The sequence below is a fragment of the Urocitellus parryii genome, chromosome 8, assembly GCF_045843805.1.
Source record: "Urocitellus parryii isolate mUroPar1 chromosome 8, mUroPar1.hap1, whole genome shotgun sequence".
Classification (NCBI taxonomy): domain Eukaryota; kingdom Metazoa; phylum Chordata; class Mammalia; order Rodentia; family Sciuridae; genus Urocitellus; species Urocitellus parryii.
Genome location: NC_135538.1, coordinates 34268758 through 34288099, shown reverse-complemented (window position 1 = coordinate 34288099; position 19342 = coordinate 34268758). Strand labels below are relative to the sequence as shown.

Genomic DNA, 19342 nt, shown 5'->3' with positions numbered 1-19342 from the left:
TTTCTTTTTTTTTTTCCAAAGAACTAAGTTGAAAGGTGATTCTAAATGTTTTTTTGCCCTTACTTTTTCAGGTCAATATTTCTTAGCAATTTTTTTTCAGGGAACCTGCGTTTTTGTTTACTTAACATGTTTCAAAGGAACCCACTTTGTAGTGCTCTAATGATAGAATACGTCTTACAGTTTGTTTGGGATGATTTGCACCATAACATAACATCCATGAAAATTCACAAAATATTAACAGGAGTTCTATTTCCAAAGGGTATTTCTGTTACCGAGCAACATATTGAGCAATTTAGCGACAAGGCCCTATTATAAATGCCATAAAAAAAGTGAATACCCATATGTTTCTCTGTGTGTCTAATCATTGATGTATTATTTTTTACTCTATTAATAGAAAGATTTCATGAGTGTAGAGCTCAGTGATGGGCACATAAAAGTCAGCTATGATCTGGGGTCAGGAATGGCTTCCGTTGTCAGCAATCAAAACCATAATGATGGAAGATGGAAATCATTCACCCTGTCAAGAATTCAAAAACAAGGTGAGTTTTTATAGTAATAATGTAGTATGGGCCTTAATCATGCCATCCAAAGTACCCATGAACCTAATCAGGAGAAAGACCCTGGGTGTAATTTCAGCTACTCACAAGTTCTGAGAAAAATTGATACAGTCATTTCTTGGCTTCGTTATAGGTAGTTTGGATTAGACAAGACTGATTGAAGAGCCAAATGCTTCCCTGTCATTTTCTTTTGAAACTGAGAGCTTAATTTGAAAGCATAAAACTGTCTTACAACTTGTAAAATTATATCCCATAATAGGCTTGAAAAATGTTGTGTGCTTTTCTGTTATTTTCAGTTTTTCAAGATGTTTCCTTTAAAGAATTCTGCAGTAGAACATGTAGGGGTGGAAGAGCATAGCTACCAGATCTTTGCTCTTTAGAAATGTCAAAAAGATCTGTATGTGTTTGAGTAAATAATTGATTAACAATAAAATGACATTTGTATGGTTCTGGGACTTTTAAAAACACTTCTACAAACATTATTTTGTTTGATAACATAAGGAGGTATTTTGTTCTGTTTCTGGAAAAAGGGAAATACACAAACTTAATACGTGGTTGCAGTCATGTGTACATAAGATTCCACAACCAAGGCAGGAAGCCAGGTCTATTTATTCTTAACATGGTGCTATTGCTATTTAGGTATCATTCCCTGAATTCTGTGTACTGTGGTATTACCTATATCTAAAATGAAGCATTTATTATTTGCTAATATAATTAGACTTAATTAATGTTGATGATGTTCATGTAACATTGCATGACAATTTAGATTTAACTTTGTATCATCATTAATTCCTGCAATTAACAAATTTCTGCTAGTCACCCACTACATACTAAAACATGCCTTTGCCTTCAACAAGCTTGCAGTCTACTGGGTGAGTTAGACAAGATTCAGTGGTCAGAGGCTATACGGCACTAATTGCTGATAGAGATGCATGTAGCAGATTAATAGTCATAAGAAGATGTCAATGTTTAAGGGAAGGGAAGACATTATTGTTTAAGGGAAAGGAGAGGTCACGTCCTGGCAGTGGCCCTGAAGCTCAAGCAGGAGTTGAAGAGTTAGCTGGATGAAAGGCACAGGAGGACATTTCAGAGTGGTGAAAAAGTTACCGGAAGGTCTGTCACTATCAGAGAGCAGAATATATCATTTCCCAGCTACATTTCCTTGGAGTGTTATTAAGACAAAAACTAATTTTGAGCTTCTGTTGGAATTCTGACAAATACCTTGCTCCCATGTATGATGGATGCATGTTCCAGGCTTGGCTTAGTTGTTCAGTAATAATGTTTAACTCATTTTACCAAGTTTTCCCCGAACTCACTTAATCACAGAAAAACATCCATTCCTGCAGTACTAGCATTTTGTGAAACATTTTGGGAAACAAATTAGTGACTGTAAGTGAATCCTTAGGCTCAATGGATGAATGTTGGCAGAAAATTATCAGATAAGGCTGAGGTAACAAAGCCAGTACATAAAGGGCCTTGCAAGCTAAGTGAATGTGTTTAGCTTTCCAGAACTATAGGGGTCCTAGGAAGTAACATCATCAGATTTACATTTTAGTGACAGTTTAGGATGCTTCCGCAGTATGCAGTAAACCAGGTAGACAGTGAGAAGAAAGAAAAGTAAGTTAATGGCTGTGAGAATGGAGAAGAAAGAATGGAGTTGAAAGGTATTAAGTATCTTAAAACTGAAGACTTTTGTGATATACACCATGTGGAGGCTAACTTAAAAAAAAAGTTATAGAATGATTTCTTTTTTGTTTTGTTTTGTTTTTCCTTAGATAACAAGATTATGTCAGTGCTATTCAAGCAGCTTTTATTTTTTAATTTTTTTTTAAAGAGAGAGTGAGAGAGGAGAGACAGAGAGAGAGAGAGAGAGAGAGAGAATTTTTTAATATTTATTTTTTAGTTCTCGGCGGACACAACATCTTTGTTGGTATGTGGTGCTGAGGATCGAACCCGGACCGCACGCATGCCAGGCGAGCGCGCTACCGCTTGAGCCACATCCCCAGCCCCTCAAGCAGCTTTTAAATACAGGGAAAATAACAGGTTTCTGGAAAAGATGCTGAGTTCTATTTTGGACATTCGGTACACAAGGTACTTTTAGTACCTTCAGCAGCCTAGGGAAATGTGTAATTGGCAGGAATTAGTTATATGTATCTGAGGATCACAGAGTTCTGTAAGAGATAGACAACTGGGAATCGTCATTAAATCTCAGTAGTTGCCTGTGAATAGCGATGAGAAAAATCCAAGCAGTTATGTCTAGAATAAAATGGCCCAAAGCCCTGGAAAACACAAATATTAAAAAGATATCCATCATCACTGGGGGCTTTGGAAAAAATGGTGAAGTGGCCACTGTGAGAGTCAAGAGCAAGTTTAGGTCATAAAGTACTATGGGAAAGCAGACACCATAAGTGTAGACTGATTCTTAAGAAAGTTTGGCACTAAAATCCAGAAGAAAGAAAGGGTCATAGCAAAAATGGGGGTTATGGAGTTTGAAGGCAAGGATCGGATCACAGGTGAGAAAAATGTTATTTTTCTCCATCAGTTCTTAGCACATAGTAATTACTCAATAAGTGCTTGAGGAGTAGATTGAATGAATGATTCTTGATCATGTCTGTAGGCTACAAAGGATGCAATTGGAGAAAGAGGCAGCAATTAGAGGAAGAGGAAGCAATTAGAAATACAAAAAGAAATAATGAATACAGCATGAGCAAGCCCTTAGAAAGCCTGAGAGCATTGCACCCATGTGGAAAGAGAGGGCTCAATCTGAGACAGAAAGAAACCTTTGCTCCCAGAGACAAGATGAAAGAAGAAGTAAAGTTAGAGATAAGTTTGTAGCTATGGGATGGGATTTTGAGATTATTCTCTCCAGATGTCCTAATTTTTCATTGACTATAAAAGTAGAAAATAAATGGAGACTAGAGAAAGGTGAGAGATAGAAGAATAATAGGTCTGAAGAAAAAAGGAAAAGGTCCATATATACACTGTGGGAAAGGTAAAAAAGAAAAACTCAGGAACACTTGGCTGAATTGCCTAGTGCTATAAACTCTAAAGATAATAATGTGTTAAAAAGATAAATCTAGAATGCAAAAAAAAATCAGGATGAAATGATTTGCCTACCTAGCAGAATAATTTCTATAAATCTTGGAAATACCAGTTTCTATAATCAGTCAAATATGTAGACTCTCTGTCCAATAAAGTGAGTGATCAAGAGTCCTGTAGTCTTAAATAATGTTAGTCAAAGGTCGACTTATAATACTGTACAAACTTGAAAGCAGTTAAAATATGTTTTTGGTTTATTGTAACTCAATGTGAAAAGTGAAAAGTTCTTTCCTCCACTGGTGCAATTTTTCCAGATTTCACTAGACCTACATTGTTTGTACTCTCTGATCCAAAAATCTGAAGGACTTTGTCTTTTCTTTTCCATATAGTATCCTCTGCTTGAGTCCTGTTCTCTAGCTTGATTCCTTTGGCTCAATTAACTGATACCTTCTCTTTCACATATCTCCATCATGTTGTTCACATTAACTCTAGACTGACATTGATGTGTGCATTCTTAAATACTATCAAATGTACTAGCAATCATTCTCACTTTTATTTTAGGTCTTAATGACATAAATCATCCTATAAACTGCTCTCATGTATCTCCATATTATCACCATTAAAAAAATATCATATTAAGCTAGGTGCAGTGGCTCACGCCTGTAATCCCAGCAGCTCAGGAGGCTGAGGCAGGAGGATCATGATTTCAAAGCTAGCCTCAGCAATAGTGAGGTGCTAAGCAACTCAGTGAGACTCTGTCTCTAAATAAAATACAAAATAGTGCTGGGATATAACTCAGTGGTCGAGTGCTCCAGAGTTCAAACCCTGTTGCCCCTCAAAAAAATCACATTAAATCCTAAAAACTTCTGTTGTTCAGAACTCAGATTCTTATATTAGGTTGAAAACTTCTGGTTTCTCCTGCCTTTGGTTGTTCCTCATTTTCATGATACTTTTAAAGCATTTTATTATTCTAGCAACATAAATTATTTTTTCTATTAAAAATAAAAGCATTAAAGCTCAAACAGAAAAAGACACAAAAGTTATAAGGAAATAGTTCCTAGTTATAGTTGGGAATTAAAATCTCAATAAAATACAAGAATGTAATTATTTACTTCAATATCAGTATTCACAGATCACACTTAATAAACAGTGAAATAAGAGTTACGGTAGGATTCAATGTTAGGAAAATGCAAAATAAATCCAAAATAGGATACCACTGCATGGTTATTAAAATATCTAAAATTTGTTGGGAGTAGTGGCACAGGCCTGTAATCCCAGTGGCTTGGGAGACTGATGCAGGGGGATTGCAAGTTCAAAGCCAGCCTCAGCAAAGCAACATGCTAAGTACCACAATGAGACCCTGTCTCTAAATAAAATATACAAAATAGGGCTAGGGATGTGGCTCAGTGGTAGAGAATGCCCCTGAGTTCAATTCCTGGTACCAAAAGAAAAAAAAATCTAAAATTTAAAAGACTGATCATAACTAGTTCTGGCAAAGATGTGGAATAACTGAAGCCCTCATACACTGCTAATGAAGATATAAAATGGCACAGGAACATTAGCAAACAGGTTGTAGGTTCCCCCACCTATGAAACAGCCATTCCCATTCCCAGGCATTCACTCAAAACACCTAAAACCATATATTCATACAAAGACTTATGCCATGATATTCATATTACCTTTATTTGATATGTCCCCAAACTGAAAAGAAACCAAATATTCATCAGTAGGCAAATGGAAATACATGGATTGTTATGTGCCCGTACAATGGAATTCTACTGGTTCATAAAATATGAATAGACATACAAAATGGTTTGATATAAAAATAATTAATGAGTAAAATAAGGCAAACAAAACATACATTTATATAAAATGATATAGAAAATGAAAACTGATCTATAGCCACACAAAACAAATAGAGGCTACCTATAGATAGGGCATGCAGGGAGGGTTGGGAATGAGGGTTACAATGCAACAGAACACATTTGGGTTGTGAATATGTTAATTTTCTTTATTGTGGTGGTGGGTTCCATAGGTATGAAGAATTTTAAAACTTGTTAGATTGCGTATTTTAATCATGGGCAAAGTATAAGGTGTCAATTATATGTTGGTAAAAGTTTCTAAAAATAATACAAATATCATTATTTAGAAGGAGAAATCAGTAAGGATGTTGATGAATTAGATGTGAATGATGGGTAGGGTGACTTTTCTAGTTTAGGAGACTGAAAGGGGAGACATAATGCCACCAAGTAAAATAGGTAATAGATATTTGGGAGTAAAAATATCATCATTTTGGTTTGGAATATGTTTAGTACTGAAGGAAAACACAAATGATACTACTTCCCCTGTTGAAACTGTATTTTTAGGAAAAAATCAGGTACAGTCATATTCTTAAGTTATCAACACATTAAGTCTGAGTTAACTTTGAATTTACTCAGATGGATGAAACAGAAGTGAGAAAAGGAAGGGCATTAGGGAACATGGAAATCTCAGAAATGTTTAAAGAAACAGGGAAGGAGATGGCAAATGAGAACAAAAGCTAAAAAGCGTAAGATGCTGGGAGCCAAAAGAAGAAATTTCTAGAAGGAAGGGGTATACTCGTAGCATCAAAATATTGAGAATGCTAGTAGCATCAAATATTGCATAAAGATTAGGATGAGGACCAAAAGTACTCCACTGGGTCTGGAAAAGGGGGTGAGGGGTGTCAGGGAGTGGGGTGTTCTCAAGGATTTTAGCAATATCATACTCTACAGCATAGTGGGATAGGAATTGAAATAAGGCTTTAGCAATTTGGATTATTGCTTCTTTTCAATAACCAGATTAGTTGTTTTATATTAATTATTCTCAACTAACTTATAAAACTATTCCTCCTTGAAAGTCAAATACAGTCCTTCAGGGGCATTCCCCATCTTCCTGGGAGTCAATCAGTAGAACCATAATCACTAATAATCTCATATCCCCGATGTGCATTGGTATGGAAGCAAAGCTAAGAACAATTATATAGGTTTTCAATAAATTAAGAGAGAGAGAGAAAAAAAAAGAATTACCAAAGTAAAAATAATTAGCATATAACAACTCAGCACTGATCATAAAATTACTTGTTAAGCCCCTACTAAGTGTCTGTTATTTAATGAAAACTCTTATTTCCCTGCTTACCTATAAAAATGATGACCGAACTCATCAACTCTGAAATTTGGTATAAATAGCTTATTTTTCTATTCTGTAAGGAAAGGAAATGGCACAAGAAATAAAAGGAAATATTAGCATTTCCCGGTGGAATCCACTTTGGTCACTATCTCATATGAAGGATAGGATAAAGCCCCAAACTAACTTAACAAAAATATGCCGTCCTGCACCTCCCTGCGGGAGTGAACTCCTGGGCCAGTGAGTTTCAATTGAATTGTGTTGCTGCTCTTTAATCAATTTTCCTTAGAGTGATTTCTAAAAATGCATATATTCACTCAAGGATAAGGAAGAAAACTACCTCCCATCCCTGGCTTGTCAGTGATAGAGGCAGAATCTCATTTCACAGACACCATTAAAATATCCACCAAGTCTGCAGAAAGAGACGATTTTCATGTTCCAGTCAACAGCACCATATAAAAACTTCTTTGTGATCTAGATAAAAAGGAATATGTATGAAGAAGTCTAGGAAACAGTTTTATAAATCTATTTTCTTTTACCCACCAGTCTAATTTAAAAGATATATGTATGAAAAACTAATTATATTTATTAAAGTAATTAAATATTTGTACAAAATTAAAGTTTATGAACATGATTAAATTATAAAATCTTCCCTTGCTAACTATTTTTAATAGGATAATTGTTCTTTTTAGTTGATTTGTTTGTTTTTATAGACGTCTGCTTTGAGAATTTGAGGAACCAATAGGTTTGAGAAATTGATTTGAGTCATTTTTTACGTGGCAATTGTGTTTGATTTTATTGAAGATACATCCCTTGGGAATGGTAGCACTATCAGCTACAATAGAATTTAGAATTTAATATTTTTATAGTTACCAATAATATCAATTCTAAAAGATGTGAGTTGAGAGGAAATAATAAGAGTCAAATACTTCTTAGTCTATGTTGCTCTTATGAAATATTGCACTGCATATTAGTATGTTAAAATAACTGTAAAGTTAAGATATATGTTTAACTTTGTTTTACCCAGTATTTACCAAATATATTTGAGCCAGGAACATCCAAGAAACTACAATCTAAAGAATTAACATTTAGAAATTCCATTATAACCAACTGGTGAAAGTGCCCATGTTCAACCCTGGGATATTTCAGATTCTGCATCAGGCATAGACAAAGAAGTGAAATCTATCATGTTAATGAACTGAATGTACAGCAAGGATCCAAACTGGGTGAAGAGGTTGAAGTAAATAGTGTGGTGAGAAAGCACATAATTCAGAAAAATCCCAGCTTGACGCTTACAAATGAGGGAGGAAAATCAATGATAAAGAATTTTCATTGCTAAACAATGCAGTCTAAGCAGAGGAATGACTCTTCTTTCCTTTATCCTATTTCTGAATTCTTATCCTCAGCACATGAGTAATACCTTGAGAGACATAAGAGAAAAGCAATAAAGCCTGAGGACTATCCCTCACTCACAACATTCAGCTTTCAAGTCTAAAACATGATTTAGCATGGACATGGGTCCCACTGTCTTGCAGGACCAAAGATCCTCATTTCAACATTTCCATGCACAACCATATTACACAAGAGCATACCACTTTGCAGATGGCTCTAAATTTCAATAGTTTTTCAAACACTGACATTTACAGAAAGAGCCACAGAATATTTCTAATAAATATTAGAAATTAATTTCTAATTAACATTCATCTTAGCACTTCACCATCCTAATTTATTTTCTGACTACTGACCTATATTATGGAAAACTATAGCAAGTAGTTCTTTGTCGTCCAGATAAACTTCTCTCTTTTATTTTTATTGATGTGCCTTTTTTAACGTTCAAGCCATTATTTTCATGCTCTCTTGTTTGTGGAAAGGTCAGTAATTATTCTATTGGTGTTACTGTTGTGTCTTCAATTAATAAATGGTTAAATATAGTACAAGTGCTTGATAAAGTCAATGTTAATTTCAGAATTGAACTAAATTTATCTTGAAGTACCAGTGATGATATAGGTGTGATTGGTTTGCTCCAATTAAACTTCCTATTTCCTTTACAGCCAACATATCCATTGTAGATATAGATACTAACCAGGAGGAGAACATAGCAACTTCATCTTCTGGAAACAACTTTGGTCTTGATTTGAAAGCAGATGACAAAATATATTTTGGTGGCCTGCCAACCCTGAGAAACTTGAGGTAATTTAGCATATATTTAAAATGAAGGATTAACTTTTAATTAAATGGTCATTCTGCTCACTAGAGTTCTGAAGTTTAATTACAATAGGAATGCCATATAACCTTTAGCAGCAGAAAAGGTCTAATTAAAAAAAAAATCATGTTGGATGTTAGAACAACACCAGGATTTAGAAATCAAAGGATTAGTTTGACATCTTTGTTGAGGAGATGGATTAGAATCACTGCTTCCCTTATATGCACCTGCTGAAAAGAATTATGAAAGTAATTAAAGGTAGAAGCCAGACTCAAATGTGGGTCTTGTAATTGCTGTTCTTCTTGCACATTCGCTGGAGGTAATGGCACTCTGACATTGCTTAGTGTTCTGGAAATTAGTCAGTGTTCCAGGATACTGTGAGTATAACCTATTTTATTGCTAAGCATTAGCATTATAATGGCATATTGGAGCTTTCCCATATGCCTAATACAAAACTGTATTAGTTTTTCCCATGCCCATGCCAATATTTTCATCATTTTTCACATATGCTTTTTAGTGAGCAGAATGGGGAAACATCTTTAGCTCATAGTTTAGACAGTTCAAAAAAATAACTAAAAAAATGTCAAAAATCTTCTGTACCATAATGTCAATGCCATGCTTATTATAAAACATAAGAAAAACAATAGAAAGTATTTGGTCCTTAATAAATGTGAAATGAATTTGATTAGAAGGGAATGAGTTGATTTGGATAAATCATTAGAGTTTACTACATACAGAGTATTTTGTTTAGTTTGATAGTTTTTAATGGGTATAAAAGTTCTATCTAGGTGTTCCTACTCCACAAAGACAAATTACATTTGGAGAAATTTCATAATACTATAGTGGAAAAGTGTGGTGTCAGTTATTTTTTATTTCCTAATGGAGCAGTGAAACTTTAGTCTCATCAGTAGCATGCAAATTGAAAGGTTTTTCTCCTGAATCAAAACTCGTAGACCAGGACATTATCTTTGTAAACTCATTAGCTATATTCTACTGAGTGCATTCAAAAAAAGGCTATCTATATCTATCTTCATTTATTCTAGTGGTGATTTTAATTATCATAAAGTGATTTTTAGGAACGATCTACAACCATGGATATGTAATTTCATAGAGAAGAGATTTTGTCTTAGTTGTTTTGGAGACTACATGTCCAGTGAATCTGCTTTGCTGAGATTTTTTTTTTAATTTTCTCAGTATAGCATTTATAATTGTAATATTATCGTAGTATGGTATATTATTTCAGAATAATCTTTAGATGTATATTTGTGATTGACAAAAGAACCAATTAATTATTGGTTATTTAAGTTATTAAATAACCAATAACTTAAATTATTTTTTAGATATTTTGTTAAGCTCAAGTTATTTGAGAGCAGTATTCATAAGCTTCTCATAAACACTATGTTTGTGCATTTTCCCTTTTATTATATTGATGGAATAAGTACTTTAAATTTATATTCCAAACTAAAAATGATTCAAGAGAAAAGTGTGGAAACTGGTCATCTTTGAATTCTAATTTCACTTCAGTCAAGGGCACATGTCTATTTTCTATTCTGTCAGGTTTTTTAATTTCTTCTCTGTGAGATGAGTTTTTTTAAAAGAAGATTTATGGTTAAAGTTTATTGTTTTGCTAAATGAAAATGCAATTATAAGTAAATTGTTTTTTTTTTCCTCTCTCTCTCTCTCTCCCCCCTTTGACTTAGTATGAAAGCAAGGTAAAATTTAAATTTATGCATGCCTCCTTCAAGTGCATGGGTTGGCTAAATATGGCTTCTTAGATAAGCAGCAGTGCAGAAGCAGAGCCACACCCGCGCAGCTTTATTCATAGTACATTTCATGAGCAAATAATGCATTCTGAGAGAGTTCTCATGCTGCCCTTCGCTTACAAAGATGCTGCTGCTTCCCCACCATCAGTTGAGCTGCAATTTGAGATATTTCACCAGCAACGACAGATTTGCTCTGCTTACTTGTTCAACCAACTGTGCAGTGCTCCACTCCTGACCAGTAGCACATGCTCCAAGCACCACTGCTCAAGTGTATGGGCACAATCTAGTTCCAGGGGGACAGAGCAAAGAGGTCTCTTGATTCTCCAGACTCTGGCTTCCCTGGTGCCAGGCTGTCTGCTGAACAGTCTACCAGTGCTCCCAAATGCTTATCACTGCCTCCTTGCTTTTTGCAGGCCTGCAAATATGCAAATATCCACGGGGCCTTTGCACCTCTTAGCAAAGCTGCTTATGTAGTTGCTGTGTTTATTTAGAATTAGCTATGGAGCCAAGTGAAAGGAATCTCTGGAAATACTGTTTAAAACAACTGTTTGAATTAACAGTGAAGAAGTTTTCGAATGGTCCCCCTACCTTCTCAGGTGCATTAATTCTTACTTACAGACAGGCATTAGCAGGAATTAACAGCCTTTGTAGATGAGTCATCAACCCCAGAGATGTGCAGGGTTGGCACACTCTGGCTAGAGCTGATTTGTGGTATCTTAGCATTTAAGAGCCTAACTATGCCAAATTTCTGGATAGGAGATAATGAAGTCTAATGGATCCAAGAAAATTTTAAAGCAAAGCCAGACTTAATATCAGAAAGTGGGAAAAAATGAAACAGTTGTTTTATCATGATACTGTTATGAGACTAATCATGCTATCTGTTTGCTGAGATGACTAAAAGGCAAAGTCTGGCTTCCAGTTGAAATATATGTTAATAAAACTCTGGAATGGTACTGTGCAGCTTTGAAATTTGCCCTTGAGTGGTGACCCTCAGGAAACAGAGACCTATGACTACCTTTAGGAATCTGATCTCCATTTGTCGTTACTTACCCCTCATGATTTTCAGAACATTCAGCTTGCTAAGTCATTGTATTTGGAAATGGTACTTTATATTTCCATGAAACAATGAACTTGTAGGACAAATGTACTTTATTACAAGACTTCTGAGAAAACTGTGATAAATCTTTCTTCCCCTAAAGGAAAATTTGGAAGCAAATGAACACTGCAAATGAAATTCACTTATTCCCTCTGCTTTTTACAAGAAGAATCTTAGCTCAATACTTACCTTCCAGTTAGGCATGTTCTTCAGAACTACTAACTGAAAGAACAGGAGGAGGAGACCTTGAGAACCAAAGGAAATGATCAAAGGAAAAGTTCCAGAGCGAGAGAGGGCTGGGGGTGGGGGACTGAATAAATACCTGACATGAAATAAATCACCTAATACACACTGCCAGGTTCTAATTTGCTTTCCCACCTGTTTTTCCTCATGCCATGTGTTTTTTATTAAGATGAAAAAGAAAAACTTGGCATCAGGGGACTTTAAGGAGAGAATTAATCATTACCCTATCAAGCACAATATTGGTGTGGACTGGACACTTTTCAAGATATTAACACTACATAAGGAAAAATCGCATGTTTACCTCTATATACCTTCACTGTTCAGCATAATTGTCACTAGCCCTATTGGCTATTTAACTTTCAGTTAAAAACAAATAACAATCAATATGCAGTTCCTATTGGCACAAGCTACCTTGCAAGTCCCAGTAGCCACAGGTGGCTAGTAACACTTGACTTAGTGCAGAATAGAATGTGTTCATCATCACAGAAATTTCTGTTGGACAGCACTGTTTTAGACTCAGGAGGGGTCAGCACCATGGACATACTGCTAGTTTATGTTTATTGAGCACTTACATGTGCTGTGCTCTTTTTTTGACCTATCCAAATTTCACAACATGATAAATGCAGGTACTACCCATTATTATTATCATGTCCACTTCATATCTAAGTGCACTGAGTCCTGGAGAAGTCAGATCACATATATAATGTCACATAGTAACTCAGAGCAACATGCTGTTCTCAAAGGCAAAGGGTTCATTTTCCAATCTTCTGGCAGGTTGGCTTTGTTTGAAAGAGCAGTAAGCAGAAAGTAAACATTCAAGTTTAGTGTGAGTATAGAAGCCACTTCCCAACCTATAGGAAAAAATAATGTATTTTTCTTTTTACATTTAGTTGCTTTGCTTCATTATTGCTCCAATATAGAATATAAACTTTGGGGTTGATTTGTAACTTAATTTTTAAATATCTGTTTTTTAGGCTACATAACCCAGAAGAATGTTTCTAGGCTTTGCTTTACTTAAAAGCTTTTTTAAAAAATGTTCATTATTCTTTAACTGCCTTCTCCAAAATCTCACTAAGAGAATTTTTTTTTTTTCAAAATTAATGGTTCCAGCTATTTTCCCTAAATTTGAAGTAAATTTTAAAAAATGTTTTGTGTGTAGTTTGATTATTCATAATTTTCTTATCTTTAATGGAAAAAAGAAACTCTTTATTATGCACATGAAGACAACAATTAATTTCTGTACTTTGTATGGAATACTATGAGAAATTATTTTAAAGAGAATAAGAACTACAACAAGACTTCTTCTGCAGAGTGGTCAACCAGCAGATATTGGAAAGCATGGTGTGTGCTAGGTACATGTGCGCATGAGCAGTTTGATAGACATGGACTGAGCTATGTGCCACTTTGCTCCATATGACCTCCTCCCATCGTCAGAGACGTTGCTGCCATCACACTCATGACTTTGCTTTTGTTTTCCATTTGACTGTTCAATAGGCCAGAAGTAAATGTGAAGAAATATTCTGGCTGCCTCAAAGATATTGAAATTTCAAGAACTCCATACAACATACTCAGTAGTCCTGATTACGTTGGCGTTACCAAAGGATGTTCGCTGGAGGTTAGTCTGTTTTTAAAGCCTCCCTAAACACATCCCTATCACTTTTTCATTTACTTAGTTTGGGTGCTCTTGTTAATATATTTCTACAGATCCTGGTCTTAGCTATACATAAATGGTAAAGCAAGATTGAAGCATTCTATAAAGTTCTGTGATGGTAATTGTGTTATGGAGATTGTGCTCCATTTTCCCAAATGAAGAAAATGTATCTTTGATATTAATATATCTCTGGTTCTCCCTTCCTTTCCAACACTACTTTTTCTCATTTTCTGTCATCTATTTTAGATTCGTTTTATCTATCTGCATTATATATAGCTCTATTAGCAACATTAATTTTTTTTGAGAATGTATTAGGAGTTTAAGCATTTTTAGAAAGAGTAGTAATTTGTACCATACCCATTCGGGTATAGCCCCTTGTCTTTGAAGTAATGTAGAAGGGGACTTGCAACTTCCTACTTTGCAAAGACTTCTGTAACATAACAGAAAGTCTTTGTTAGCCAAAATCTCCAGAATCTCTGATTTTTTATTTATTTTTTCTTGTAAGAGGCCCTGGATTCCGCATGACTATTCCAAAGACTCCCCAGTTAGAGTTGATCCACATGTGAGAAAGACTGAGGACACAGCTCTGCTCTCTTGAAACATAAACAAAAGCCAATTGTCAATAGAAAACATTAATAAGAATTTTATAGGCATTCAATGGTGGTGAGTTTTATAAATAAGAAAATGTTAACTATATCACACAAATTTTTAATTTCCCTGATACCATACAATTGTTCATTTTGACGGCTTCTTTGGATTAAAATAGTTTTAAAGCACTCCAGTAAAGTTCAAGGAAATGAAGAGAAGACAGGGAAAAAGAAAGAGTGAATCTGCCTTCAGAGCCATGAGGTTTAAAGACTGGAACAGAACTGTCAGGACTTCATTGTTCATAGCCTCAGGCTCCAATTTAGAATTGGCCATAGACACTCACCCTGAGCTTAGGAAGAAGGAAAATGGAAATACATCAAGAATTAAAACTTTAAGGATCCATACTTGCTTCTTAAAGAAAATGTTACAGAGCATTTTAATCTTCAAAGCCTAACTCTCATCCACATTCAAAAGATATATACATGAAGATGGAAAACTGTCCAGAAAATGAATAGTCTGTATGCATGGAAATGATGAGTCTGTAAAGGCGATTTGCAGTAACCAGAAATTATTTTACGAGGAAAATGTGAGGAAGAAATTTGATTTGGATAAATATTGAAATGTCTGCACAGTAGTTTTATCTGAACTATCTAAAACTCTGTGATTTGAAAATTGGAATAGAAAGTAGATTACACATTTTACCTGCTCTTGTGTCATTGAACTGGGCTTGAAACACTGTGGAGGGAAAAGACAGCCCACATGAAAGGATCCCTTGTTTTTACTCCAGCGCAATTCAGAACTTCAAAAATGAATATATTAAGTGCCATAAATGCCCAAAGACATGCACCTGCCTAAATAAATGCAAGCACATTGATAGTAGTAAAAAGTCCCCCAGCAATTAAAAGTAATGGTGGTCTGTATTTACTGACAGAGAGACATTGCCCACAAACTTCAATGCAAAAGAGATCTCAAATGAATATGCTTGCCATGATTCAGTTTAAATGCAGGGAGGAGCAGAAAGAAAGGGGTAAAGGTTGTGAAAGGTAAAATGAATGAATGGATAAATTATAAAAAGGCTCTGTTTGGGGCTGGGGTTGTGGCTCAGTGGCAGAGCATTTGCCTCGCACATGTAAGGCACTGGGTTCCAGTCTCAGCACGACATAAATAAATAAATAAATAAACAAACAAAATTAAGATATTGAAAAAAAAGTAAAAAAAAAATATTTTAAAAAAAGGATCCATTTCCACATAGCTTTGGGATTGTCCATTTTGCACTTGATTACTGTCTAAAACATAGTTTATTAATTTTATTTTATTGTGTTTACTTATTTAGTTAGTTTTTGGTACCAAGGATTGAACACAGGAACACTTTTTTATTTTGAGGCAGGGTCTCACTAAGTTGCTTAGGACCTTGCTAAGTTGCTGAGGCTGGCTTTGAACCCTCCTGTCCCAGCATTCCAAGCCACTGGGATTACAGGCATGAGCCACCACACCCAGCTTAATTTTATAATCAGTCAGAACAATGGTATAATTTTCATTTTGAGAAAAAAATAGTATTTTTAAAGTTTTGTTTTTAAGGCTCCAATTTTTAAATTTTTTTTCCAGAAAGTATTTACATATTTAATAACTAATGAACATTTTGCTTGTGGACTCATCAAGAAGAAGAATGAGACATAGACCATGCTCTACTCATCTTTCAAACAAAAAAATAATTGATAGAGTATAATCAAGGGATTGATTATAATATTTTCAAGGAGATTTTACAAGGTAGTCAGGTGTTTTGTTTGAAGGGATTTTGTTGTTTTGTTTTGTTTTGTTTTTTTCTTGAGACAAAAGTCTCATTATGTTGCCCAGGCTGATCTCAAATTCCTACGCTTGAGTAATTCTCCAATGTGGCCTCCCCCATAGCTAAAATTATAGGTTCAATAATTTTAATAATAATTTTAATAATGTATCTGACTAGCAAGGTAGACTTAAACTGAAAGAAAATGTTATCTGTCAATAGTGATCTCTGTTTTTAATCAGAAGTTCTAGACTGAAAGCCAAGGCCATCATTTTGATTTTTTTGTTTGTTTGTTTGTGTTTTGGTGGAAGGGTTAACCAGGAATTGAACTCAGAGGCACTTGACCACTGAGCCACATCTGTAGCCCTATTTTGTATTTTATTTAGAGACAGGGTCTCACTGAGTTGCTTAGTGCCTTGCTTTTGGTTGAGGCTGTCCTCCTGCCTCAACCTCCTGAGCTGTTGAGATTACAGGCGTGCACCACCATGCCCAGCTCATCATTTTAATCTTAACCCGAACTTCTCGAAATATTCAAAGTTCTAACTAGAAATAATATTTCTTCAACTGCATTTAAGTATTCCACATAACAATGGTTTTTATGCTTTCTAAACCACAGTATATTTACTAATCACATGGCCTGTGTGGAAAGAAGCATCTGCGATGAAGAAATTAAAATTCATTTCTAATGATTTCTTCTCCTCTTCTCCTTTTACCCAGAACGTTTACATAGTTAGCTTCCCCAAGCCTGGTTTTGTGGAACTTGTTCCTGTGTCGATTGATGTAGGCACAGACATCAATCTGTCCTTCAGCACCAAGAATGAGTCTGGGATCATTCTCTTGGGAAGCGGAGGAGTATCAGCACCACCTAGGAGAAAACGGAGGCAGACTGGACAGGTACTCTCACCCCTGTTAACAATGGATTTTCCCTTGTGCTTCAATTGCTTGTGTATTTTTATATTCACATCATTGATTTCAACTCTCATTTTGGCTAACCAGTATTAATCATTCCATTTATCCTATTGTCTTCCTATTTCCCCCACATCACCTTCTTAGGGCAATTGACTTTTCTATATTTTCATGTTGTCAATTTGAGGTGCCGAGTCACACCTATATTTGCACCAACCTTTCATATAGTACTTTGCATATTCATATGTAAGTGGGAAGCTTATAATCTATTCAAATTATATTAATCTTCTTTTCTTTAAGGTTAACACTTTATCAGATCTGTAGAGATTCAGCTAAGGTTTGTTCAATTTAAATTTAAATTTCTTCTAGGATCAGCTTCCCAGTTGTACTAGCTGAGGCAATGCTGTCTGTTAGAGTTTGAACAATCCAGCTTCTCTGGACACAGAGAAGGACCTGGCATAGGAGAGGCAGATGGCACCCAATCAATAGAAGCATGAACCACTATAGCCCAGTCTCACTCAAGAATGTTAAAATAAAGCCTAAGGAGCATCTGCTTTGAGTATTTACATTCCCTAATCATTTGATTCTTTTAAAAACAATCCCTCAACTACTCAGATTTAGGCATCAGAACTCTTACTTCTTTTGGTACTCCTCAATACCCTCCATTATAATTTTTCATTGTATTTTTTTCAGTTAACCTATTTTTTTCTCAATAAAAGCGTTCATAGAAATTACCTAGCCCACCATTATCAGAAAAGTGAAATGCTTTACAAGTATGGCCTTGAATGTGCCCATACCTTTGTGAACCAAATGTGATTTTTTTTATTGTATGTGTTTTTTAAAATTAATTTTAGAATTTAATATTTAATCAATAATATATGTGATAAAGTCTTATCTTATTCTTTTTCTAAAAATAATATAGCCTGCACAAAATATTAGCAAATAGAATTTTTAAAAATATAGAAACCATGAGTAATTTGGGTTATCTCAGGAATGCAGGGATCATTTAATATTAGCAAATCTAAATATCCTATAATCATCCCAGTACATACAGAAAAAACATTGGGTGAAACATAACACCCATTCATAATTTTAAAATAAAGTGAGAAGGGGAAGAAATTTCTTTAGCCATCTGTAAAAATTTATAGCAACTATTCTTAATAGAAAAATAATACAAACATTTGTTATGAATTTAAACCCAAGAATAGTTATTATTATTGAACTGAAAAAAGTATAAGTAAACATACTATAAGAATAAGTATAAAATTTAAGAATAAATATAACAAGTTAGACCTAGATGAAGAAAATTATAAAAGTGTATTGAAAGGCATTAAAGTAGTCCTTAATAAATGAGTGTATTCAACATGTTAATGGAAAGACTCAATATTAAAAATATGTCAATTCTCCCAAAAGTGATTCAATTTCAGTATCTTATATCATAATAGAAAGGAGACCTGGGTAAAGAGGAAAAGAGGGAAAAGGGGAGGTACTGGAATTGAAATTGACCAAGTTATACTGTTATATTGTTTGCATATACAAGTCCCACTATTGTGTATGATTATAACGTACCAATAAAAATTTCCATCAAAGACCAAAACCTCCCAAACTCCTGAAATTGAAGAATAAGATGGTAAGCTTAGACTATCAGATATCAGCACATTATGAGAGTTTGGGATTGTAGTGCTGTGATATTCATTCATGGAAAATTCTGTCTGGTGAAACAGAAAAGAAAACCCTGTCTATCCCAAACATAGATGGACATGACATTTGACACTCCAGTGGCATTTCGAGTCATTAAGAAAACAGTGAACCCATTCAGTGAATGATATTAGGACAATTGGTGATCTATATGAATAGAATGAAGCTGAATTTCTTCTTAATATCAAACCAAAAAGATAAATTCCAAGTGAATTAAAGTCTTACATATAGAAAGAAAAATAACATGTTTGGAGGAAAATATGGAAGGATAACTTTCAATCTTGAGGAAGAGAAGGGTTTTTTGAACAAAATAGAAGCCAAAAAAAATCATTAATATTAGAACTCTCTCTCTCTCTCTACACACACACACACACACACACACACACACACACACACCACAAGCCCCAGCCTGGAAAGTTACTGAATATATAACCTTCAAAAATCTGGTAAATAGGACTGGGGTTGTGGCTCAGTGATAGAGCACTTTCCTAGCACAGGTGAGGCTCTGGATTTGATCCCAGCACCACATAATTCATTCATTCATTCATTAAAGGTCAATTTTTTTAAAAAATCTGATAACCAGCAAATAAAAGTAACTCTTACAAACCAAAAAAAAAAAAAAACCACAGACAATAATGAAGATTTGACTAGACATTTCAGAGAAGAGAAAA

At 34.7% G+C, this 19342-nt stretch overlaps 1 protein-coding gene across 1 annotated transcript in view; it reads left to right on the top strand.

The window, feature by feature from the left end:
- Positions 1-19342, top strand: part of Lama2 (laminin subunit alpha 2) — a 555405-nt gene that overhangs the window by 507433 nt on the left and 28630 nt on the right. The window contains exons 50-54 of the mRNA XM_077801650.1: positions 395-539; positions 8792-8930; positions 10644-10655; positions 13540-13660; positions 16785-16961. Of these exons, the coding sequence (XP_077657776.1) occupies positions 395-539; positions 8792-8930; positions 10644-10655; positions 13540-13660; positions 16785-16961 (594 nt within the window). The remainder of the gene's footprint in view (positions 1-394; positions 540-8791; positions 8931-10643; positions 10656-13539; positions 13661-16784; positions 16962-19342) is intronic.